Source organism: Mytilus trossulus, chromosome 13 (genome assembly GCF_036588685.1).
Source record: "Mytilus trossulus isolate FHL-02 chromosome 13, PNRI_Mtr1.1.1.hap1, whole genome shotgun sequence".
NCBI lineage: Eukaryota > Metazoa > Mollusca > Bivalvia > Mytilida > Mytilidae > Mytilus > Mytilus trossulus.
The window spans coordinates 29,866,735-29,894,561 of NC_086385.1; the positions used below are offsets into that span (position 1 = coordinate 29,866,735).

Consider the following 27,827-nt stretch of genomic DNA (forward strand, 5'->3'; position numbering starts at 1 on the left):
ACAACTACATCAAGAACAAACATCTAAAAAGTCAACTGTCCTGCCAAATAAAAAAATTCTGTGGATTATATATTATTCATGAGGTACCATATTTTGTGGGTATAAGTATACCACATATTTTGTGGGTTAAGACACCAAAATTTTGTGGGTATAGGTCAACCACAGACTTTTAGGTTATAATTTCACCACAAATTGTGTGGGTATAGCTATATAGGTACACCACACATTTTATGGGTACAGGTAACCCACCACTTTTATGGGTACTTGTAACCCACCACTTTTGTGGGTATAGGTAATAATAAACCACAAATTTTGTGGGTATATGAAAACCACAAATTTAATTGTTTAATGAATTTTCTAAAGGTGTGTAAACAAAGTAATGCAAAACTTCAAATCAAATATCAAAGAAAATACAATTGTTTTTAAATCCAAAATAATTGGTACCCACGAAAAAATAAATGAATGAATCCACAGATTTGTTATATTGACTATATGATATAAAATATATTTTGTACCTGTAGAAGGCTGCTCGTCTGTTTTTTGTTCTGTAAAAATAATTCATTTGTAAGCATATATTGACAAAAACATGATATAAAATTGTATTCCAAGTTTTGTGTAGTCTTTTACTGAGTAAATGTGATGTGTCCTTTGCATTGGCATTATTTTCAAATCAAGAAAAGTGGTTTCTATTTAAATGTCTCTGTTAACACCTAAAGCATGAGAATGTTTTTATCTTTTACATTTTTAGTCATAATTGTCTATAAACTTTATCTGCATAAACCTGCAGGCCCATTTGATATAAGAATTTCTTTCAGCATGTCACATTTGTTGTTTACATTGAGACATCTTTATGATGTGATATTGGTGCACATTGAATTGCAATTGGTTTTATCATTCAAAATCATGCAACTGCTTAAAATTTTGATGGTTTATACTTCATTTATAAAATATGATGACAGTAAACTTATTTATAAATTATATTTCATCTTTAATTTTCATGTTCTTTCATAAAAAAATCAAGTTTTTGAGGTATAGGACACAAATTAATCTACAATCTACCAATAACATTTCCAGAAAAAGAATCATAACAAAAAGTACAAAAGGCATTAGTCTACAATTTGCCATTTACAAGATAAAAAGATAATAGGTTAATCTGTAAGATTAGTTTCCTGTATACAACAAAACCTATAACAAAAGATTATAAAATAAGAACAAAAAAGAATCTCCATGGGGTTTAGTCATAATAAAAAAAATAGGCAAAACATGCAGAAAAAAGAGCCAAAAATATTTTAGGAGAAAAACATGCTTAAAAAATAAAAATAGTCTTAAAGAAGAATAAAGAAAAAAAGGCTTAAAAAAATAAAGAATAGAGGTACTGGCTAAAAAAGAACAGAGGAAAATAGGCAACAAAAAGAAAAAAAACAGGAAAATAGGCAAAAAAAAAAGAAAGAAAACAGGAAAATAGGCAAAAATAAAAAAAACCCAGAAGAAACAGAATAAAAATAATAAAGAGCAGATAAAAAAAAGGGGGGAGAGGGGAAAGAGAAAAGAAAAAATAAGGCGAAAAAATAAAGAATAGGGAATAAATAAATGCTGAATTATAAAGAATAGAGAATAAAAGTCTTAAAGTGAAAGAAAAGAGAATAATGACCGTCAAGCATGCTGAAATATAAAGAATAATGGTCTAAAAATGAAAGAAAAAAGAAATAAAGGACCCCCACCCTCCCACATCCAGAGCCTTATAAAACAATAACAAAATTCTACAAAGAACAAATTAGTCAATCAAAGAGTGAATTTTCTGAACAAAGTAAGAATTCTAAAAATAAAAGCGTTAGTCTATTATATCCCTTCTACAACTAAAATTATAAGCTTAAAATAAGATATATTTTGTACCTGTAAAAGGCTGCTCTTCTGTTTTTTCTTCTGTAAAAAGCAATAATTTTGTAGATAAAAAAATTGTTATAAGAAATACTGTAACCTAAAAAAAATCCAGGAATAATTTCAGGAATACCATGCAGCTCTTAATTTTGATGTAACAGATTGAAATTCAGCTTAACCATATTTTTTTTTAAATTTCACATCTTAAAATCTTGCTTTTAAAACAAGAATGTGTCCACAGTACACTGATGCCCCACTGGCACTATCATTTTCTATGTTCAGTGGACCGTGACATTGGGGTAAAAATCTAATTTGTCATTTAAATTTAGAAAGATCATATCATAGGGAACATGTGTAATAAGTCTCAAGTTGATTGGACTTCAACTTCATTAAAAACTACCTCGACCAAAAACTTTAACCAAAAACTTTAACCTGAAACTAGCACTATCATTTTCTATGTTCACACAGAAGAATGAACGGACAGAGGCACAGACCAGAAAACATAATGCCCCTCTACTATCGTATGTGGGACATAAAAAGTGATAGGTACAATTACGTATTTTGTGTTTGAGGTACAATTACGTATTTTGTGTTTGCTTAAGGTAGATCACAAGTATATATTTTTTGAGACAGAATTTTTTTATAATTTGCCAAAATGAAGATTTTACTATGCTCTTTTCAAAAATTTAATAAAATTTATGGGTCACCGTGCTATTTTTCAAGCAATGAGTCGTTGAAAATTGCCAAAATTTGGTTAGTTTGTTCATGAAAAAACACATTAGTGTGCATAAAAAATTTTCTATGAGAAAGAATTTTGAAATAAATTGTGAGAAGAAAGTTTTCATAATATGTTTTAAGGAAATAAAAAGAAAGCATGGTGTCACCGAACTTGTTTTCTTGCTAAAAGTGAAAATAAAAAATTTCCCTATTAGTCCAGTATAAATTTTGTTCTAAAAGAGTTATCTCCCCTTAAATGGCTCATTTGAAAAAAAATATTTTTAAACCAAAAAAAATGATATTTATTAAATTTTTTTGAAACATACAATTAATTAACAAGTTTTCTTCAAATAGAAAATAACTGTCAAACTATTGAATTGCAAATCTGTCTCTAAATTTGCAGATTTAGGCAAATAACTAGACCGATTTTGTACTGTGATTGTACAATCCAAGATGGCGGTATACCATCAATCTACCTTAAATAAGTGGACATGCATAACAAAACAGTATCACAAAAGTGATTCTAATTTTACTTCAATAGTAATCACAAACGAAACATATTTATAATGTCTATATACCACAAAGATTAACAAACAAACAAAACAATAATATCAAAGTGATCATAGCAACTGAAAATTAATTGTTAATACATTTATTTTACATTTGTGATTTTCCTACTATGACAGAAATTAAAACTTACAGAAGTTTAGTGTTACTACAAATATATACAACTATGTTAAATTTCAGGATGTTAGCTACTCTTGTTTTTGACTTTTTGTAAGATATTCTGAATCTTCTAATGTTAAACAAAATCTTTAGATTTATTAATATTCTTTGGATACCAATTTTCTCTGATTTCATTGGTACAGGGAAACCATGAATTTAATGTTCCAACAAATTACAAATTATCTAAAGGAAGCCAATATATGAAATATATGCCAAAACAATGAAATTAAAATATCCACGAAAATTGGTCCCACGAAAATAAATGAATCCACAGTAAATACATAAAAATTGAACTGTTCAGTGTTTTAATTGACAGGCAAATAAGATAATAAAGTTATTAGTTTAGAAATAACAAATTTTAAAAACTTTGATAATTGTTTACAACACGACTAAATCAAATAAAATACATATTAGTATCCGTCATTTAACAAAATGACTAATACTCAAAATTCATATTAGTTTCCTATATTCAACAAAATAGGATACACTCATACACAAAAGCTTTACAAAAACATAATTATTTTTCATATACATAAGGAGATGATGATTGCCAATTAGACAGATACCTATCCATCAGAATTTAAATGTTAAGGATATAAGCAATTATAGGTTTAGTCTGCCATTTACACAGTTCTGAAGTTAACAAGCTATTGGGAACAGACCATTCATCTTTTCTACAAAGAAAGTTAAAGATCCCCCTTCCCGGAAAAACAATTTGTTTCTCAGTTGTTTTTTTTTTCTATATAAATATGTTTTTGAGTTTAATGTATTTTTTTTATTTATCTTTTCATTTCCAATGGATTTTTTCTGTTTATTTCTCTTCTAAAGTCTTTTTTCTTTCTTCAAGATTTTGAATCATTTGTTTTTAAGAGTTACCTCCCCTTAAAATGCCAATTTGAAAAATATTCAAAAACAACCAAAATTAATCTACACTTGTAAAAATATTAATATTTCTAAGTTATATTCTTATAAAGTGGTTCTTTTAGATGAAAATTCACATTAAATTCTGCATTCCTGCATCAAATTTTGCTAACTTGATAGAAAATATTGACCTTAGATTCTCTGTTTTTTACAATCCAAGATGGCGAAAGACACCCATACCACCTTAAGGGCATCCGATACAGTTTCAAGGGAATTAACTCTTGGCGCAACGTTAAGCGTTTGAAATCCCGCTAAACGTCACTTTTTGCGGGACGCAATGCGTGTAATGTTCCGTAATAAGAAACGTAATGTGGAATTTTTATGCTCCAATTTCTGTTTCTCCCGCATGCTAACTTCTACGCCATTAATATTTGTGCATTCGATTCTAACAGGATAACAGTCTAATAACATTATAAGAAATAAAAAAAATACTGTTTCTTTGAGCTCTTCTACAAAATATCGCATAGTGAGCAATCTCAAGACGACTGACCCTTTTGTTGTATGTCAATTATCATTTTTGTTATCATTCATTATCAATGATTGATATTTTATTACATCACAAGAAACCAATGATATTTTAAAACTAATACAGAAAATGTAGGTTAACGCCACTAACAACTTTTCTAAAAGAACAAAGTTTTTGAGGACTCTCAGGAAGATTAGTTCTAACTAATGGGATCGTCCTCTTGAAATAAAGATTATTTATTTATTTTATTTTATTTAAGTTCCTATTTCTTCCACGTTGCACGTATTTTATCTAACAAGAGGCAATAGCCAAGAATTAATATGTGTATACATCCGTAAAAAATTTGAAGGGACATATTATAGTATACAAATGCCCGCGTCCGTCTGTCCGTCATAAACATGGTACAGCATATTATCCAAAATCATAAGACGATGGGCGTATCATGAGTTCGTAGAGCAACTGTTTATTATTTATTTTTTTATATTTTTTATATTTTTTATAAATATATTAGAGAAATGACGAAATGACAGCAAATACAGTGCAATTTCCAATATAATCAATATTTCTGAATGGCATAACTCTTTTAAAGAATAGTTGATATGCAGTGATTTTCGAGCGTGTCCATACGATATCAGTTTTATAGAAAGTTAACAAGAATTGTACACTTGAAAAATTTAATTAACCAGAAGGACCGAAAGGACAGACAGAGGAATGGACGTGCGATATTTTATGTACGCGCTATATGGTGGAAAAAAATATATAGTTATTGACCAACGCTATGAGAGAAGGATTTTAATCGCAACTAATCCAATCGTATTTGCCAAATAAAAAAAATCAAAGTTGTAGTTTCATTGTTTGGACAAAAGCATTCTTTTGCAAATTGGAAACTTCTCCTTTATAAGATTTTGCTTTTGTTTTCTGACCACATTAAACAGAAGATGTGTTATAATTGCCAATGAGACAACTCTCAACAAGAGACAAACATGATACAGAAATTAATAACTATAGGTCACCGTACGGTCTTCAACAATGAGCAAATCCCATATCACATAGTCGGCTATAAAAGATCACGAAATGACAACGTAAAACAATTCAAACGAGAAAAGTAACGGCTTACTTTATGTGCTACAATTTTTGTACAAAAAAAAGTTCCTTTTGCAGGATAATGCTGAGTTCACACGTAATTCGAATTCGATTCTCATTAACTAATTCGAATAAGTTTAAGTTCGCATTCAAAATATTTTACGTACTAACGTAAATTCTAATTCGAATTGCAATGCGCATTAAATTTGATTTACTGTCCAAACGACGTTAACTTTTAATTCGTATCAACAAAACCTGATTTCTCAGTGAGTAAAACGTGAATAAAAGGATTTTAGGGAATATTTGTTAAGCTGGGGTCACACATTCACGATTTTTACTACCGTCCTCGAACGGGACCATTCCCGATTAAAATTTATCAAAAGTCTGATCAAGATCCTGTGGATGGAAATTCAAACTTAAATCAAAATTTGTAAAAAAAAATAATTTGATCACGACAACAATCAGATAGTGTTCAGGAAGCGACGATATTCAACCGTTTCTAAGCGAATTAGTCCCGATAATCCCGTTCTGAATCCGCTTCTAAACCGATTTGTATTTTTCGCCAGATAAAATTCGACCTTTAACGACCGAGTATGTCACGACTTCGTCCCGCCTCTACCGAACGTAATCCGACAGAGATCAGACAGTGACCAGACCGTGAACCGACGCTGACGGAAGATATCTGTTAGAAAACTGTCGGCATATTCGGGATGATCAGGTACTGTCGGAACGGAATTCTATCACGGTCCGCTCTATAGCATTGCAAACGGCTTTGTCTGGTCTCAGTCTTATTGTATTCTGTAATTATCGGGACTCTGACGTGGGTATCATTGATTAATTTCGTATTAATAACGGGACTGTTTCTGAACGGTTTCTGCAAAAAACGGTTCGCAATCGACAAGATCTGGATGCAATCTGGACTCAATCGACAGAAAAACAACTATGCAAAATTACTCCAAATCATTCCCGTTCCACAAGACACCGTCCAGAATACACAAGACATTGTTCGGAATTCGATCCGATACAGCAGAATCTGTCACGACATAGCCACGATTGTAATCCGACTAGACAAAATCGGCTGAGTTGTCCCGAATGTTACGCGACGCACCTAACTGTCGTGGTGCTTTGCCGAACTATTCGGACCCTTCACGACCCGTAAGAATTTGTTATGAACTAAAACGACTGTGTTCAGACAATGATAGGACATTCCAGATAATTGAGGATACTTATCCGACTTTTTCACTTTTTGTGTCGTATTGCTGTCTGATCTCAAACGGGAGCAATAATCGGCAATGTGTGAACCCCGCATTATGAAACTGCAGCCCACCAAACAAAACAAAAGAAATCTAGAGGTCAACATACGGTATGAAATAATATACGAGTGTGTACAGTAAATGTATCTGTATGTCAAGTTCTAAATTGCCGAGTCTTTAATTTTAAAAGCCGTAAAAATTATCAACAGTCTGTAATAACTGTTTTTGAGATCTTTCTCACTTAGACCACAAACGGAGAGAGGGATTTGTTATTCACATGATTTTATTTCCAGAAACAATATTACCAATTCATAGATAGTAATTTACACATGTTACAAGCAATATTTATACATCTGAAAAATGTCTCCGGTCATTTGCAGAGATAACGTCGAAATTGTCTGCCAGCGACGTCGTGCACTTTAGCGCTAACGTTGAGGTTACAAAGGGGGGACGCAATTTTTAGGATAAATCGCGTTTATCGTGGAATCAAGCACGGTGACCTATATTTTTTATTTGGGATTTGGAGAAAGCATGACAAAATACAATGTATGCAGAAAAATTATAAAAATGACATTTTCAGAAACAGTTTATTTCTATTTTTTTATGTTTAAAAAAATACCACTTTGAGCATATAGTCCGCAATGACAAGCAAGGCTTGAATAATTGTATAGTTATTCATGTAGTGATTTATTTTTTCCCTTTTTGTCACTTATCACAGCTTCAGATTGAACCCGATCTTAACTTAATTTACGACCAAAAATATCTGCTCCAAATTTTTTTAACATTGCCTAACTTTTTTACAAAATTGCACAAATCCCCAATTTTCAGCCTCAATTTCCTCGAAATCAAGCACGGTGACCTATGTTTTATTTTGTGTTTTATTTTATAACTAGCCAAGGCCTACAACATATTACAAATTTATAAAAATGACATTTAAACGAGAAACTGTATCGGATGCCCTTAATACATGATCCCCAAACAAAAGATGAATGATCAATGCCTAAACAACAATTGTAAAGTAAACCATTTGTAAATAATTAACCCAGTAAAACTTAAATTAAAAGCTAGATCTGGTTAGATATATTGTGTACCTGTAGAAGGCTGCTCATCTGTTTTTTCTTCTATAAAAATAACATGTATAGAAAATGAAAATCAAATATGACTGTTGAAGTTAAACACCATTTCATCTTCTGATTCCTACTCTGTCAAGGAGATCTATTCATTGAAATTAGCATGTTCACATACCCTTAGTAACTCTCAACCAAGCTTTAAAAAGGTTTGTCTCTGGTGAGGCTATTTATGTAGATAGTAAAACTGCTTTTCAGCAGCATATTTCAAGAATTCTGTTCATATACTGTGGATTCATTTATTTTCGTGGGTACCAATTTTCGTGGATTAGGGAAAACTTGCAAGTTCGTGGTTATTTAATTTCGTGGTTTTGATGCAGTCTACATACAAGCCTATAGTAAATTTATCATTCGTGGAACATTTAATTTCGTGGTTCACCTGTAACCACGAAATCCACTGTTCAACGAAATACGTATTTTCAATAGGTGTTGTATACAAAGATTGTCAAAACAACGAAATCAAATATCACAGAATATGCAACTTTTCAGCAATCCTGGAAAATTGATACCCACGAAAATAAATGAATCCACAGTACTAGGCCAATTACCAAAAATAATGACTCAGTAACTCAGTGCCTGTCTAAGGAAAAATGATATGTTTAATTTTTCTTTTTCAAGAAACTAAAAACTTAAGTTACCTTCTTTGGTTTCTTCTTTTGGTGTTTCTGTAAAAATAAAAAAAGGGAAAAAAAACTTCTATATACAGGTCTTATATAGCTATGCAAGTTGTTTAAACAGATTTTAATTTCATTTTAAGTACACCAAACAATTTAAAATATATAAGTATAGATTGATCGTTGTTGAAAGCCACTTTAAGCATTTCTAATGCAATATATACCAAATAACATTTGAACACACCTCCCCCCCCCCTTTCCACCCTCCACTAGCAGTCACCTCTTAAACTGAACTAATCAAAACTTGATACAAACATTGTTGATGCTGCCATTGACAGCAATAACATACAAAGAGTTTTGCTTTTTGACTGCTATATGGAACAAAAAGACTCTTGCAGGTTTTTTTTAAAGAGTCGCTGAGCCATGAAATGAGGTCATGGACAATGGACATATGACAGACAGATACATCTACAGTGTTCTCTTTATGGCCTTGTAGAATCTTGATAATAAGATGCTGTATTCTTTTAATGTATTGTGATCTGAATTTCCTTTCTTACAAATTATGTTATGGATGTGATGCTATAATTGTAAACAGCAAGATGGTATTTAAAATTGCCCTGTTTCCCAGGATGCTTTGAGGAAATGTCTGGGGAGAATACTGATCTGTTTACAAGTTATGAAGCATCCAGATCTTTTACCTACTGAAATATTTTACTTTGTACAAATAGTTGACGCTGGGTCCACCAGATTTTAATTTCTGGCATGAAGACCTAGTCAAAATGTTGAAGTTCAAGTGATATTTGATATTTACCTTCCCTCGTTTCTTCTTCTTTAGTTCTTTGTTCTATAAAATAAATAAAAAAAACATACATGTATGATAGTTAGTTGTCCCATAAACTTACAAAGTTTTATACTTGGATTATACAACAAACACTGATGTTCAATGTTGTCAACTTGCTGCTGAATAATCCACAACTCTTCAATACTTTTTTATTGGGGGTGGGGAAGGGGCATGAATTGAAGGGTTCTCCAAAATCATTATTTCACTCTACATTACATTTCTTCATTAGAAAATATCTCTACCAAGTCAGGAATATGACAGTTGTTATCCATTCGTTTGATGTGTTTGGACTTTTGATTTTGGTCTGTCCTTTTTGAATTTTACTCGGATTTCAGTATTTTCATGTTTTTACTTTTTTCTATACAATGCCTACATCTTAATCCTATCATCAGCAAGATATTTTACTTTGTTACTTCTTTAATACTTTTCCTAAATTTCTGCATTCAATTCCCAAGTGGGTAATGAACCATTTGTAAACCAAAAAAAAACCAAAAAAAAACCAAAAAACAAGAATGTTTCCAAAAGAAACAATGCCTTTTTTGCAGTACATGTATTACATTTCCATATCGGAAAGAACCCAAAATCTGGGTGACAATCCTAATTTGCATATATATTGTGGATATTAAGCAATGCATTTATCAACTTACATTGAACTATAATGGTTTACTTTTTTTTAAATTGTTATTTGGATGGAGAGTTGTCTCATTGGCACTAAGACCACATCTTCCTATATCTATTGTGTATTTAGCTTCAAGTTGGTATATATAATCAATACCACAAATCACCTTAAACCAAAACTTTAACCTGATAAGGTCCTAAGTTAGGAATATAGTGGAAATTATAAAGAACTTACCAAATGCATCATTTAAAGCATTGTTTCTAAATTGTAAGTTAATAGCTGTTTTTTAAAATCATATCTCTTAATGAAGATTAGAAATATTTAAAAAATCTTGAAATTTTTACTTTCAACATAAATGAAAGATGTCATTGAATTGCAACAATCACTTATTCATAACTAATTGTTTTTCATAAATTTTGCTTTCTTACTGACTTCAGTTAGCTTTTTTTGTTTTTTACTCTTTAAAAAAAATATTTTAGCATAGTTAATTATAATGTTTAAGGAAATATAAAAATAATAGTAGAATAATTAATCAGTTCAGCTAATTTTTAAGATCAAAATTTATTTTTATAAAGTGGCAGTACAATCTTTAACCTGGGGCTAAATACTGTAAATTTCATTCTTAATTAGACATATTAAGATAATTGAAATAAAAACAAGCTTTGTTTGTTATTGATTAGAAGACTTTGATCATCTAATTAGGAAAGGCAAGAATATCGTCAAGATTTGTTGACTTCTCCCCATAAAATTATATACAAAATATATTTATAGTGTAAAAGGGATACATGTATCTATTTCTAAAAAGAATTGCAATGCATTGCCATTGGTTCATTAATGTTAAAAGGATTTTTTATTCTTTTTTAATTCAATTTATATACAAAAAATGTACATGTATATCATAACATTTAAGAAATCAACTGATTATCTATTCTAAGCTTTTATTTCAACTCTGACTGAAAATGATGTTTTCAGGAAATATAACGCAAATAAACTTATCACTTTTAAAAATGTAGTGAAGAACTTAACGAAAGACAGACACATTTCTTATTTAAGACCTATTTTATTATTTCAAATCTATTTTATTATTTAATATTAAAGCTCTTGGCTTCAATTATTGACAAGCACATACATCCATTTGTTTTAAAAAGCTAGATATAAAGTAAATTTAGGTAGGGGGTCTGGTTGCTCATAATGCAGCTTGAGACAATATATAGCTTTACTCTCAAGTATTGTTGATGTATAATATTTTATTTGTACTTCAAAGTGATAACATGCATATTTTCCTCTGAAATAGGTTGTTTTTCATCAAACTATTTTACTAAAGTAATCGAAATGTAATCGAAAAGTAATCGATGATTACACCCAATTTTTTGCTGTAATCGATTAAATTACGATTACATGTAATCGAAAATGTCTTCGATTACAGATTACTGTCGATTACTTGAAAAAATGTAATCAATTACAATCGATTACGATTACAGATTATGATTACCCCATCTCTGGTCCTAACAGACATAAGTGCCATGGCGTGTGTATGACCTAACAGACTTTTACAAATCATGACTTACCGTTTAACTGTTGTTGTTTCACTTCCGGTGATGATTCCTCTGCATCCTTCGTTGAATCTGATACAGGTTTTTCTATAAATAGCAAATATAACCTTCAACAATATAAACATTGCGATAAAATTTTAAATTTTTGATAGATATTGGTATAACAGGGAACCAGTATTATTTTTTTTTTTTAAATAAATGTCAGGCATTGTTCAAAATTTACAGAGTTCATGTTTTATGATTTTTTTTGGAGACATTTGTAATAACTGTCGATTTTTAATAAAAAAAAATTTATACCAATTTTCAAGGATTGTGGATATTTATTTTTGAATGTTTGTAATTTCCTGTATTTTTCCAAAACATCTACTTTATCACAGGGAAGCTATTAAACCAAGAGTTCCAAATGGTGAAGTTGAAATCATCCTTTCGTAAATTTTACAGATGCCATCCTGATTAGGTTGACACAGTTTCACAGATGATATCTGATATGTTCCTTACGTAGTAACTACAATCCCCTTTCCTTTCATTAATGTGAACTACGGAATAAGACTATTAACCAATTTTGTTATATCATGAGCAACACGACGGGTGCCACATGTGGAGTAGGATCTGCTTACCCTTCCGGAGCACCTGAGATAACCCCTAGTGATGGATTTGTCATGTATACTATTGTTTGTCTGTTTGTCTTTTTCATTTTTAGCAATGGCGTTGTCAGTATGTTTTTGGATTTGTGAGTTTGTCTGTCCCTCTATTATATTAAATATTCAAGTTTTATTTTTCTTAACCTTGCCACAAGTTGTAGTTGCATTTTTGTCAAAATTTTATCATGCAAAGAAAAGACTGAACAAGTAACTAGCATCTACATTTTTTAGCAACTTTTACTAGAGGTTCAGTGAGTTAGTGACATACATGCTTTATCATTCAAAATGGTTTAGGAGAAGTATTGAGAGAAATAATGACAGATATTTAGCAGAAAAATCAAAGACCTTGAAAGCTCTGAGAATGAAAGGAAAGTGGGTATCATTTATAATAAGGTTTTGTATTTGATAAAGAATGTTTTCACTGAACACAACCTGCTGTTTTTGTTGTCGGAACTTCTGCTGCAAAACCTATAAATAATTTAAAAGGATTACATGGTTTTTTTTTCCTAAAACTTTTAATTTAGGATGTTTATATGTCTAATATCAGAGAAATCAGCTTTCAAAAATTGTCATATGGTCCTAGTGTTGGTAAATATCTTGCCCTGCAGGCGAAAATTGCATGTGATGTTGCAGTGAATCATATCACAATATTATTACATTTGTAGCTTAAAAGGTCTTTTATGTATTTATAATGCTTACACCAGAATACTTTTAGAAGTGTTAACACAAGGCAACAGATGTAATTTTGTTTGTTTCATGAGTTGACTGATGATGAAATGATTAAAACATAAATAAACCTGAAAAGCAAAAAAAAAGAGATTTCAATGCTTATATGAAGTAAAATACTGTGGATTCATTGTTATTCGTTGGATACCTATTTTCTTGGTTTTTGTGGGTACAGGTTAACAAATGTTTAACTAAGCACATATTTTCTATAGGATTTGTATGTCGCGATTGGAAAAACCATGAAATCAAATACCCACTAACTTCAATTTTTTCTCAATCCACGAAAAATGGATATCCACGAAAATTGATGAATCCACAGTAATAGAAACCAGAATGTATGCTGTGTCTTAATTAGCACATTTTGTGATTGAATTTATTTGAAAACAAGAAGATGTATGACAGACCAGAAAAGCGCACCAATGTTACAACTCATCACTGTCCAGCTGCTGACCAAATATACCTTATCCCTATTCCCGCTTAACCAGGGAATCTGTCCTGCTCAAACTTTTGACATCATACAACAATCACTTTACTATTGTGGCCTCATATATTGTCCATTATGACATCAAAATTTTACGGTAAATTGTGTAATGTCCAGTAATGGCAGACAAATAGTGATAAGTTGTAATATGAAGTCATCCTGTTACTCCTAAAGATGGAGTTATACAGAATGCAATACCTTTTGTATAATAAAAAATATATTAATTGTAAGTATTGATTTATTATTTGATGATTTGATGAAAATTTTAAAATTTCAAAACATCAAAGAATATATTGTATCTACAGTGATATTGTTTGTCTTAAATAAGTGGAGAATAAAGGCTTTTTCTTTTTCCCCTGGAGAAGAATCCCAATTTGAAAAAAAAATGGCTTAAAATTATTCCCAAAAAGACAATTATTTTCCAAAACAGTGCAGTCTAAGTAGTAATTGTGCATGAATACAAACTAAAAAAGCACTCATTTAAACAATTGTCTTGCATAAAATTACTATATGTGCACACTTGAGGGTCTATTTATGTATCATCACTGACAACATGTGGTCTTATTTTAAAGCAGGGTTTGACTCTTGGAAATGGGTCTGTAAATTGAACTTTCAGTCAAATTCATGGTTTATTCCAAATTTCCCACTTGAAAATGACGCATATTTTCCACCAAAAAAATGATCTATTTATAACCTCACCTTCTTGATCTTTTTCTGCTTCTTCGTCGATTGTTTCTGTAAAAATATCAATACAAAATTATTTTTTTGCTAAATCTTTTTTTTATCATGTAACTTTTTGTTATCATTTGAGTAACAGTACATAAGTATAGTATCTATATATGTCTTTATCACATGACTAAAGAACAGACAGCCAGACCAACATTCAACGAAAAATACTTTCCATTCTTTCATGTCAATTTGTAAAAACAAGGAGTTCAAGGTTTAAATATTTTTTTAAATATAAGAGAAAATGAAATACCAAAAACTGGCCACTAAGAAAGGTTAAAATTAATAAATAAAAATATTGTCTTCTCAATCTTAAACAAATTTAACATGCACAACTAAATAATCTGACTAGCAAACTGTTTTATTTTTCAACACATTAAATCTCATAGATTTTTTTCTATAAAAGGAAACTTGTTTAAATCCAACTTCTGCTCATTATTTCCCAGCATCCTTTGATCACAGCTTCGCAGATAATGAATCAAGTTCTATTTTGTACTAAAGAGCTTGCAAAAAAATGTACTTTCTAAAGATACTGTGCATTTCTAAGTTTACTACCAACTGTGCAGTGCATTGTATTGATTGGCTGTCTCAAAGTGTCATTTGTAGTGATGGGCTTTCTCAAAATGTTTTTTTTCTCACTTTGTCCACTTCTGAACTTATCAAACAGATTAATTTATCAATTTTTTTGATTTTTTTTTTTTTAAATCTTTACAAATTATCTATTTAATGTTCATTTCTAAACTTATCAAACCGGTTAGTCTTCAATTTTCTTGTATATTTTATTTTAATTTCTGATTACTTTTCTTTTAGAAATCATCCAAATTATCGATTTTGTAAGTAAAATGACAGTTTGAGAAACACTCCAAAGATAACATATAGACATGATAGAAGAAATACCATCAACCAAAATCTTAAGATATTTATACATTGTACATATAAAACTTGACAAGACAGTGAAAAAAGAATGGTTCAGTATAAAAATAATCTTTGTTCCATGTTCCACTTATGTATTATCTCAAAACTAGTTTCGTTTAGGTACCAATCCTAAGTATTTATGAGTTTTTAAACTATTTGAATTTTTAAAATAAGGAGTCATCATACATTGAAGTTCTTTTTCTTTTTCACCTTTTATCTGGAATATGATGTTGAAAAGAAAGATACTAGCAAAAAAAATATCAGTAACTTAAGACAAAAACTTTACATATGTCAACAAGATGAAAATCATTAGTCTACATCTTAATGGAGTTATTGCCCTTAAAAGATGATATTTTCCAATGATTTGCATTTTTAAGGATCATGATGAAAACTGTTTTAGATTTAGAAACTTTCACTTTTTGCTTATGGATAGATGCATGAGCTTTAAAACAATTTAATATGAATCAATATATGTATTAGTACACTCAGAGAAAAAAATCAGTATATTTCCATAGTATATTTTCAAGCATAGTTTTTGCTAAGATTCTTATAAAGCAATTCAAAAATAATATTTCTACAAAGATTTAAGGGCTTGGTTGCAAAAACTCATTATGTTATTAGAGATACTGAAGAAACAAAACTAAACGACAACCACAAACAAAACAAGTACACACACATATATTCATAATATATAAAATGAGAAATCAGTAGGCAATTTGTGTTTAAATAATTTTTTCCTATTATCATTATTTTCAAATGCAGGCGCTACCTAAAATATGCTTGAGAAGGACATTTTAAAAACTGTTTAGAAAATGTTGATAGAGTTTATTTTAATATATACCATTGTAATAAATTCAAATTTGGCCACAATTAACTTGAGTTTACACTTGTCTTCCAACTTGTTCCCTTTATTTAATCTGAGATATAAATAAGTGTGTTAATTTAATAGAAATTTGAACAACTAGATTCAATATAAATAATAGTTTGAATTTCCAAAACAAGAGAAGTACCACTTAAAACTTTGACCCAAAAGAAAGTCATTTCCCTTTAATGTTATGCCTACTGATTTTTCATGCTAACATTACTATAAAAGCACAGCTAAATCCAAGGTTATGCATGAATTACAAATGGCTGCTAGACATGTGACTCCATAAACACACCCACCAGACACTCCCACCAAACACTATCTTTGATTAATATCTGTTACTACCTTAAACCACAGCATATAATTAATATAATGACAAACGACATACAATTGTATAATAATGACGAAAATTATAATTGAAATTTAATATATAATCATTGACTTTAATTTAGTACCAATTAATATAAACAAACAAAATATGTATATATATGAAAAATTATTTAAAATTTAAAATTTAAGATTGGAATTTATTTTTGTAAGCTCATTTAAAAACTATTTTGACAAATATTTCATTAAATAATTAATTCATTATAAATTATTACGGGACAATTTCTGATTTGCTGACATTTAAGGTTTAAATCTTATCAAGCTTCAGAAAGTAAGATAAATTTATATAAATTCTGAATACATATTATATTAACATGCTATATTTGCATTTAGGCACTTGATCATTAAAATGAGAGTCAATGTCATCAATTTGGAATGAACTAACGCTTTAAGGTTTTACTCCCTTGTCAAGGGATTATTTTCTTGTTGATCCCTTATTCCTTCGGTCTGAAAACACAAACCATAGTTGGTTGAATGATTTTTTAAATCTATGATGAGCAAATTAAGGAAAATTGACAACATCAGTGATATTCCTACTTTTTAAACCATTCTAAACATTTCTTATCCTTAGAAGGAAATACCATGATTGACTGGGACTAGGTAGATACCTTTCCCAACCATGCAGTCAGACCAATATTGAGGAGGAATCTCCCTGTTTAATAGATTTTTTAAAAGATGTATAAATATTCAGCATTAGTCTGATTGGAATATAGACTTATTGAGATTCTGTTAAGTGGTAAATTTTAATAAGGGTTTTGCTTTTACTAGTTTTGAAAATATTCCCTCACATCAACTGCCTTGAAAGGAGACGTGAGCAATGAACAAGAAAACAGTGAATATAAAACCTTGCCAACTGTTTTGGAATTTAAAACTAAAATCTTGAAAATGAAAATTTGGTTTACTAGCATTTATAAAATAAGTCGAACGAAGTTTAAGGTTCTTTAGTTGGCATCTCACTTTATTCATGTTAACATGTTAATGTGGTATAAATATTTTTGTTGATCATATCTATATTAAATATAATGTGCTAATCCTTATATACTAGAATTCAATCTATAATTATGATTCAAACCTTAGTTTGTTTTCAACTCTTTTTTTTTTTAAATGTGCATTTATGTGTTTTTGTCTTTGGTCTTTTTCTAATTCCTTCTTATACCTTCTTTTTTGTTCATAGACCAATTTTGAGTTCACTAGTTAAAAATTTGCTCTTACTGTGATGAAAAAACTTAGCAATGCATGACAAAATGCATGAATGTGAAAGTTGTCTATAGCCACTGCCAATGCACCATTACCATGACAATATGAAACAATATCCATTACACAAGTCAGCTAAGCCATTCAGTACAGCCAATATGTGCTTAGGTGTTTTTCATACCTTATCTTTTTATGCTGAATGCAGCAATCAGGAACATTTAACAAAGAATTTGCAAGCTGTTTATGGACTTAATGGTATAAAATTGAAGCAAATTTCAAGCAACAAAGTTCCATTTTTCTATAAATTTTAAAGGTAATGGAAGCAAGACACAATCACCAAAAAGCAATTTCTGACATTAAATTAATATATCACTTAAAAAATTTGGTGATTTTAAACAATTTCCTCAAAATTGCAAGCCAAGGATGTGGGTTTTTAATACTTTTTTTATTTTTCTAATTTGTTGTATAAAATCAAATTTTGTATGTTTTCTGGTGTTAAGGTCATTTGATTACGGACTGTCCATTTTGAATGTTCCTCTGAGTTTGGTATTTTTTTTATTTTACTTTTTTCTACATTATTGTACTATTTTCGGAAATTCAGAACAGTTTCAACCTATCTTTTCAGGGTCAGCAATTTCCAGTAATATGTATAAAATTCAATGAACTACAATATATTTCTCTTATCACACAATGGACCCTTCACAGCACTCCTTGTTCATAATGCATAATCTCTAAAAACTTCAGAAATTCCATCGCTTTATTTGTAAATATTTAGGGAAGTCCTATGCTTTATGTATAAATACTTTTAAAAGTCACATGCTAAAATATCTATAAATATCTTTGTAAAACATGCCATGATAATAATATTGATCAAAAATGTTAGAGGCATGCAAGACCAGTATAAATAAAGTAAAATCACAATAAAGTTTCATTTGAAGAGTTAAATATCTTAATCAATTGGAAGGGAGATAACTCATTAGATTTCCCCATATAATTGGAAGGGAGATAACTCATTAAATTTTCCATATCTTTGAAAAGGGGATAAATCATCAGAGTCCCCACATTTTTGAAGGGAAGTAAGTAAATCATTAGATTTTCCCTATTTTAGGAAGGGAGATAACTCATTTGATTCCATATATGTTTTGGAAGGAGATAACTCATTATTTTAACCCATATCTTTAGAGGGAAAATACTCATTTGATTCCCCATCTCTTCCAAAGGGAGGTAATTCATTAGATTTCCCATATCACACTATATTTACAACATCTAAGCAAAAGTTAGAATTAAATTACATGCACAATACATGTGTAGCCTTAGATTTTAAAACACTAGAAACATTGAAAGGGAATATTTCACTCAAAAGGTAAATTCATTAAATTCAAAAGTAAAAATTGGGGCAATTCTGTAAAAAACATAGCTACCCTAAGCTATCATATTAGACAATACAGATATCCCCAGACTGTATTATTTAGTATTGTATTCCCCCTATTCAAATTAAACTTATATTATTCAAATTGAAGATACTTTCAATTTGACCACTTCATATACATGGATAAGCTTCTATTTCATTAATATTGCAGAATCCCACATGAATACATAAAAGTTAGATTTATACCAAAGCACAAGCTTAAAAATCTATATTCAAAGATAAAAAGTTAAAGATATATGAAGCATGCAAGATTGTATAGCAATGCAGTGAGAAATGCAAAAATTGTAAATATTATAAAAAATAAAATAAAATTGTTCATAGTTTCGCAAGCAGAATTCTTATCATACTTATTATTATATGTGTTTTGGTAATTTCAAACCTAGTTTTGACAATCTTATATAGAATAAACCTTTTTTCTGATTTTTTTATTACTGAATATGCTAGATATTTGGAAAATATCTTTTTTTTATTTTATCAGTATGCTAGAGTCTCTTTAAATTGAAAAATATCTTATTCATACTTTTTATCACTAATTTTTCTTTTAGTTTATTAAATCTTGTTTAGTTTATTAAATCTATCTGTTTTATCATTCTATTTTCACTAAAAAACATCAATTTCATTTTTATATGATCCTCATTACTTTGTAGATTTCACATTGGTTATTAAATTTGTCTTGCTCGTTAGAAAGCTTAATCTAAATCCAGAAAAAAATGTTTTGTAAAGGGAAGTTACTCATGCACATGTCTAACTACACTAATGTAAAACATGATACCTAGCGCTGTACCATCCGGATTGAACATCAAATCACCAAAAATAGCTTTAATGGTTTTCTTTGCATGTTCTGGATCTGAACTTCCATGGACGGCATTCTTTAATATACTTTCACCATATGTTGCTCGTATACTGAAATGATATTTTAAAAAATTACAAAAATAATTACTAATTGGTTATTTTTGTTTCTATTAAAAGGGCATTAGCTACGAAACATGGAACTAAAATAAAACATGTTATTTTGTTTGTTGTATCATAAAGGAAATTAAAATAGTCAAAAAATAATTCACTTTAAGGAGACAGTTTTTGTCAAATAAAGCTAAGAAACATTCACTTGGAAGTGAATAGTTTGACCTGAAGTGATAAAGGTATAGCTAATCACAAAAACACTTAAAATTCTTGGGTAAACTTTGTACAAACAAAATAAGCCAGCCAACCGATGTCTTAATCTACAGGCATTAGGAAATTAGCTCTAATGCATCACCAAAATGCTTGTATATTTTGAAGATGAAAGAACAAAGAGCTCATTAAACTTGTCCTCATCATGAACTGCCAAGTTTTTGATGGGGTTTGTGTTGCTCAGTCTTTAGTTTTTTATGTTGTGTCTTGTGTATTATTATTTGTCTGTTTATCTTTTTCTATTTTAGCCATGCCGTTGTGAGTTTGTTTTCGATCTGTAAGTAAGATTATCCCTTTGGTATCTTTTGCTGGTCCTTTACCTATCAGGGGAACTTCTTTGGCCTGTGTTGGACCATTTGGTCCAATCACAGACCTCATTAAAATCATCATCATTGGCTTGAACAAAACTTACCTATCGGGAGAAACTTCTTTGGCCTGTGTTGGATCAGTTGGTCCAATCATTGACCTCCAACCATCAACAGCAGCTTCTCTTGACAGCACCATCAAATATGTTGGACCACTATAAAACAATTTGAAAGTTTTGAAAACCAAAAAATTGGCATCTTCTAATCACACTTACTATTTTCTATCTTTGTCACACTAAGGTCATTTTAACTTTAGCTATCAAAATATCAATTTTCAAGTATATTATATAGACAATAATAGTGCATTGACTTGACATATCAACGATATAAGGATGAGGCTTAGAAACGGGGAAAGCGAGGCTATGCCTTCATTTTCCCCGTTTCGTGCCGAATCCTTATATCGTTGATATGTCAAGTCAATGCACTATTATTGTCTTTATAATACAATCTAAAAAGAACAATTTTCAATTGTTGTTTAATGTGTTAACTTTATTATTTGACTTAAATATGGGAAAACTCCCCCTTTTATAAAAAGGCCTCATATTATGCAGGCGGAGAAATATACAACACAATGAAATGGACATTTCCTGATGAAACCCTTAATCGATTGTGAAGGAATTGTTTGAGAAGGAACTAAAATATCAACAATAAGCATAAAACATAATGATTAAAGTTAATTTTTTTTCTTCTAAAAATTGTAAAAGAAATAAGTTTGAGCCGTTGTATATATTGGAAACAAGAACAGGTTGAAGAGGTTGCATGAATAATTAATTACAATTTCGGCAATTTCTATTTAAATATTCATGAGGAAAAGCGATATCAGGTCAGTGACTGTATATGACATAGAAATATACAGTCAACGCATTTTGACTGCTCCAATAGAACGAGTGCAGTATAAACCAAAATAAATTAGTTGATTGTTCATTCGAATGATTTCTTCTGATTTTTTGTCACCAATGGAACTTGCATCAATTTGTCAAAATTTTAAGACAATTTATACAAAAAAACAAAAAAACTCAAGAAGTTCCTGTATTCCTTGTCTAAGGTAAATAGAAAATAACAAATCTGTTTTAATTTTTACTAATCTGACATGTTGCTAATCCGATAATACATAATTTCCAATTATCCATAATTAAATTGATTTGATTTTTGGTGTTGTATTGCCACTTTTTAGCACCGCATTTAGGCTATTTCGTGGCAGCCAGTTTTTATTGGCAGAGGAAGCTGGAGTGCCCAGAGAAAACCACTGACCTTCGATAGGAAAACTGATTGGAGTCAAGTGCACCTGCATGAGTGGGGTTCGAACTCACAACCTCAGTGTTGACTGGCTAGTGATTACAGTAGTAACAGCTTAGATCACTTGGCCAACGAGACCCCTTCAATAATAAGGGTTCAAACATTTTTTTAATCAAGAGTGCGTACAAACCTTGTCATATGTTCTACAAGGTCATTATAATAATCTTTGTCTTTATGATCAGCATAAAATTCTTCTGCAATCTCTCTGGTCAATTTGGTCTCTTTCCTGGCTGCTATTTTAAATCCAGCCTCATGAATTCTGTCAATAATCTCATCTACAAATGAAAAGAAGAAATTTAAAGGATATTCGCTACGCTTGTTTTTGAATTTTTGAAAGATATTTTGAATCCTCTGGTTTTACCCATGGAGTGCCATTTAAAACATTTCGCCCACAAACCCTACTTTCCTTTTTATATTTTTATTACAAATAGTTTTTAAAAGGTCATATTTTAAAATCTTATAAAATCCTAGTAAATTTTTCATAGTTTTTGAAAGAAAAGGTGCCAATGTTAAATGTATGAACAATCTAAAGAGAATTATTTCCTGCCAAATTTTAAATGCATGGCATATATCTAGAAAACAAGCGCACAGAACCTTCATTTTTTCTGCTTTTTTGGTTCCTTTATTCATATACTTTCAATGTATGATTGTCTTTTAAAAACCTAAAAACTTTTGAAACAGACTAGCAAACATCCTTAAAAGTGCCCTTCTAAATATTTCTTTGATTACTTGCTAGCATTATATTAAGAACAGTGAATAGTTCTAGATTCATAGCAAGGTCATTATGCAACACTTATACGATATTCCTAGTCTAATAAACTGAGTACAGGGAAATAATTTGAGCTTTTGTCTCATCGAAGTATGCACCACATCTCCTTTAATTCACAGAATAAAAAGTTAAGAATAAACCTAAGGTATTTATACAGCAGCTATAAAATGGTGCAAAAAAATATTGCACAGTTGAGTCACAAACACTATTATAATGCATATTACATATTATGACATGCTTTCTAAAATGAGGGTAAAAACAGGGTACCCCACATGATGAATGGCAGTAGAGTATTTGTTGAAAATATGTTATTGTAAACATTTTAAAATGAGAACAAGATTTTTTTTACACATTTTAAAGGCTTTGTAGTCAATAGATTCTTGCTTATGATGGTGGTCATGTTTGTTGGCTTCCACCATTACTAAAAGTACAAAATGGTCTATATTATTTTTGACAGCCTCATTTCCATACCTTTCGTTCCTTCAGCATCTGGTTTTATAACAGCAACTGTTTGTTCCATTGGGAAGAAAAACTCTAATTCTTTTTTGGCAGTGTCTTCTGAATCTGAGCCGTGTAAAGAATTAATTGCATCATCCACAGCAAACTTTGCTCGTAAACTGGAAAAAAAATATTTCAGTTTATTCATTTTTTTTTAATTGCATTTATAACTTCACTAATACTGTTGATTAATCCTTATTCCTAGGTTCATAGATTCCAATATACAACAAATTATATTTTTTATAGGAATGTATGCAGATTTTAGTAAAACCATAAAATCAAATAGCCAGGAAAATGAAAGTTTTCCTTAATCCATGTTAATAATAAGATACCCACGAAAATAAATATATACTGCGGATTAGAAATGCACAATTTATAAGCAAAGTTTGGCATTTTTTGAGAATTCCTTATTATTTTATTTTACTTGATTCTCTGTCAAATCTTCTAATTTAGAAATGTACAAGGTCATATGTAACATCAGTTTGGATCCCCAACCATAATTTTCAAATTGGGATCATGAATGTATCATTATCTCCAGACTTTGATAGCATTTGTGCCTTCACAAATTTCTTTCAATTTTTGGAGATAATTTTTATTGCAGATTTTATTTTTTCTTTATGCAATTATGGTAGCCAATGACATTTTGCCAGTTGGGGGTCAACACCAATAATCCTTAACTGTAATCTTAAAATAATGTTGTTTTTTTTTAAAGACCAAGTGGGGTAGCAATTGGCCTTTTCACATGATTTACCCATATCTTTTGTTTTAGAAACAGCAATTATGTTGGTAGGGTCTTGTAGGAAAATCAGGCAGTAATCCATAAATTAATAACATGTTTCACTACAAACTGATATGTTTCTATTATTCACCTTTCTGGAGCCTCTTCTTTAGCTTTATCAACCTCCTTTGGACCTAACATACTTCTCCATCCCTCAATGGCATCTTCTCTGGCCAGACCAAGGGCCAACACTGGACCACTGAAATAAAATAAAGTCAATGCAATTAGTTCTTAATTTTCTTACAATTGAAAGTCAGATCTTTAGTCTCATGGTCCATTACTAAGTTTACCTTTTTTTTCAAATTGGTGATGTCATGATATTATATCTAAAACATTTAACTAAATAAAATTCTGCTGTGTAAGAAAAATTCTGATGTAGAGTATCTAGTATTTGAGAAATATGAATCAATGGTGTGTTAAATATAAGTCAGACTGACAAAAAAGTCCTTCAAGTTTTTCAGACCACAAATGCAATTTTTTTACATAAAGTTTCAAAATTGATACCCTACCTATTTTTAAAGCTTAAAAATAGCACATCCTAAAGTTTTTTTTACATTTTTCACTGTAAAAGTCAGTATATCCCTCCCATAGACACAATGTAAAAAATAAAGGTAAAATGAAAAAGAATTCCCTACCTACTGACCCTATTTTTTTCAAAGATGTAATAGGAAACACACATAGTATTTTTGTTTGCCTTAGTTACCTGGACATATTTGTAACAAGCTGGTCAAAGTATTCTTGGCCTTTATGTTCTTTGTAAAATTCTTCTGCCATTTCTCTCGTCAACTGCATTTCCTTTTGCATGGCAACTTTGAATCCAGATTCACGAATCTTAGAAATAATTTCGTCTGTAAAATAATGTAAGATATATTAATGTTCAAGAAGTACAAATAATTCATGTAATTTTTAAAAGTATCATCACATATAATAAAAGAAGAATGTGTATGCAGACATTAAAGACTTGCTTTTTAAAAGAAACTAGGACAGACAGTCAGGGATAACACTTAAGGCCCTCTTCGCCTTGCTACAGGGACATAAAAAACAAAATTAAGTATATACCAAAATAGTGTTAAGAGCATTTTCTGTATATTTTCTTATTTTTTCACTGAATTTGTTTTCATTTAAAAACTTGGGAATGGATATACATGCATGTTTAAACCATTGAAAAAACAACACCTACATTACAAGCTAAATGCTCAGTCATTCTTTAAAGTGTGTTTAGGTAGGTACAAAGCACAAAACAGTTTTATTTTTTGCCTTCACAGTAAATTTGCAGCACTTACAATCAACATTTTAATGCAATGAATTGTACAATGTGAAGCAATAATTCACTAGTTTCATTCAATTTAAATACCTTTATGGAGTCTGAAGGCCTCTGGTCTTACTAAAGCAAGAGTTCTCTGGAGTTTAGGTGCTTTACCGTCCACATGTGGTGCTACAAAGTCTGGGAAGAAAAAGGCAAGTTCTCTGAAAAATAAAAACAGCAGAATAACAACACTTATATCATAGTTGACAATATCTTCAGTCTCAATGGGTAAACATATGGCAGATTTTACAGTATTGTGTTCTGTCTCCTACTTTCATGTTGCTAACGTGACGGAGACAAAAATGAGTAACGTTAGCAACATTTGGACATGTCACATGAGCAACAACATCTTTAAAAGTTAAAATGTATGCACATAGTGATGTTTAATATATGCCTGGAGTAATAAAATTGTACAGTCTGGTTTAGAATTTCTAAATATACAGAATGTCATTTGCAGGTGTACTTTATATCAAATGAATACACAAGAAACCAAAAAAATAGTAACGTTAGCGACATTTGGACATGTCACATGAGCAACAACATCTTTAAAAGTTAAAATGTATGCAAACAGTGATGTTTAATATATGCCTGGAGTAATAAAATTGTACAATCTGGTTTAGAATTTCTAAATATACAGAATGTCATTTGCAGGTGTACTTTATATCAAATGAATACACAAGAAACCAATTCGTAATAGTAACATTAGCAACATCTACTATCATGATATTACGTTTTGTTGCGAATGTCTTTTTGATGGACGGAATACATTTCAGGTCCTCTTGTAACGATATTACATACAACTTGCCTTTTTTGCTTCCCCATCATGTGAAGGAACTGACTCCGAATCTATTTCTGCAAAGGGCGATATCGTAACTCCTATACAGGAGAGTTACAGATCTAAATATATGTTGCTCACGTGACACTGATTTGGACGGAAACCTAGAGCAGTAACGTTCGCAAAAAATAAAACAGCCAATGATATTGATTCCTCAAGTCCTTTGACCCCCTTACGTCATCCAAATTTAATATGATTGCTATTTTCAATTATTTATAAAACCCAGGATAAAAATAACTACAATTGGCTGTCTGAGAACCAACAAGAAAATTGCGATTGTGACATACCACAATGGACGGAAAAGACGTGACGTTAGCAACAATATTATTAAATTACCTTTTTTAGCCTTTACCAATAAAAATCTGCCTTAAAGTTATGAGTAAAACACAAAAGAAGACTTTTTATTAAAATATAAGTCCATGTTATTAGGCTCCACTTATAAATAATACTTCAAAATTCCACTCCAAATAAGCTGGATGTCAGTAAAGTAGGTCATGATGTCTATTCCATGTCCAATATTTTGAAATTGAAAACCCTCTAATTCCAACAAAAAACACAAACACAGAGTAATTTTTATTTTTATTTACTCAGAAAGACACATTTTATTCAATAACATAATGCATTACTCCATTACACAGTCTGTTTCACAGTTTCAGCAATTGCTTTTTTGATGGATACACAAAAACAATAATTCCTTCTTATTGTAAAATCTGCCATATACAATGGTTTCAATTATCAAAAATATATGTAGATGTTCAAATATATTAACCCGCCAGTCAAGATGGTTGAAAATATAGGCAGTTTTTCAAATATATTATTCAGTCAGTCAAGACTTGAAAATATAAACGGGCATTCATTATGACTTGGATGGAGAGTAGTATCATTGGCACTTATACCACAACTTCTTATTTCTATTAAAACATCTCACTTGACCAGTCCAGATTGGTGAAAATATTTGTAGGTATTCAAATATAGTACTCAACTAGTTAAAATATATGTAGTTTTAAAATATATTACTGGATCTCTAATTTCAAGGTCAATATCGTGAATTTGCAAATAGCCTGTTTGGAATAAACTACTTTAAATACAAATATTATTGCGAGATTTTCATTATTGCCAAAAATGCGACAGATATGTAAACACAATAATTGAAACTCACATTTTGAAATATTTTATATCAATTATACAGGATTTTTCTCAAAATCGTAAAAATTAAAATTGCATTTAAGTCTAGAATTAAAAAATCACAATAATAAATGCATGCAATAAATCATCATACCTCGTAGCCATATCTGCCGAGCTACTGCCGTGGAGTGCATTCATGAAGGTCTGCTGTCCATGTTTGGCTCTCAAACTACAAATAAAAATATAAATATTTACACATGCTACTCCTGCAATAATTCTTTAGCTAAAACAATTTTGTTTTCACTAACTTTATTTATTCTCTTCATCATGAATGGGACTTTAGGCTACCACAAGTTTTTTTTTTTTTTGTGCATTAACAATATTGATGTGTCGAATTGTCCATTGATAGCAGTGTTCCAGCTAGGATTTCAAAAGGGCAGGGTGCCAATCCTGAAAAAGGGCATTTAACGCGCTATATGATAATATGAAAAGGGCATATTTTAATAAAAGATATTAATCAAAC

The 27,827-nt window shown here is 30.3% G+C and overlaps 1 protein-coding gene across 17 annotated transcripts in view; it reads right to left on the bottom strand.

The window, feature by feature from the left end:
* LOC134694860 (thioredoxin domain-containing protein 6-like) overlaps positions 1-27,827 on the bottom strand; it is a 57,518-nt gene that overhangs the window by 12,068 nt on the left and 17,623 nt on the right. For 9 of the 17 annotated variants that reach the window (XM_063555941.1, XM_063555953.1, XM_063555942.1 and 6 more), the window contains 14 exons: positions 27,459-27,533; positions 25,393-25,505; positions 24,742-24,886; positions 24,130-24,237; positions 23,234-23,379; positions 22,124-22,268; positions 20,745-20,852; positions 19,935-20,065; positions 14,346-14,381; positions 12,872-12,907; positions 11,814-11,885; positions 9,597-9,629; positions 8,810-8,836; positions 8,136-8,165 (listed from right to left, as the gene is read on the bottom strand). In XM_063555941.1, the coding sequence (XP_063412011.1) occupies positions 8,136-8,165; positions 8,810-8,836; positions 9,597-9,629; positions 11,814-11,885; positions 12,872-12,907; positions 14,346-14,381; positions 19,935-20,065; positions 20,745-20,852; positions 22,124-22,268; positions 23,234-23,379; positions 24,130-24,237; positions 24,742-24,886; positions 25,393-25,505; positions 27,459-27,533 (1,205 nt within the window). The remainder of the gene's footprint in view (positions 1-8,135; positions 8,166-8,809; positions 8,837-9,596; positions 9,630-11,813; positions 11,886-12,871; positions 12,908-14,345; positions 14,382-19,934; positions 20,066-20,744; positions 20,853-22,123; positions 22,269-23,233; positions 23,380-24,129; positions 24,238-24,741; positions 24,887-25,392; positions 25,506-27,458; positions 27,534-27,827) is intronic. The other 8 variants (XM_063555951.1, XM_063555944.1, XM_063555958.1 and 5 more) reach the window with 6 other exon arrangements.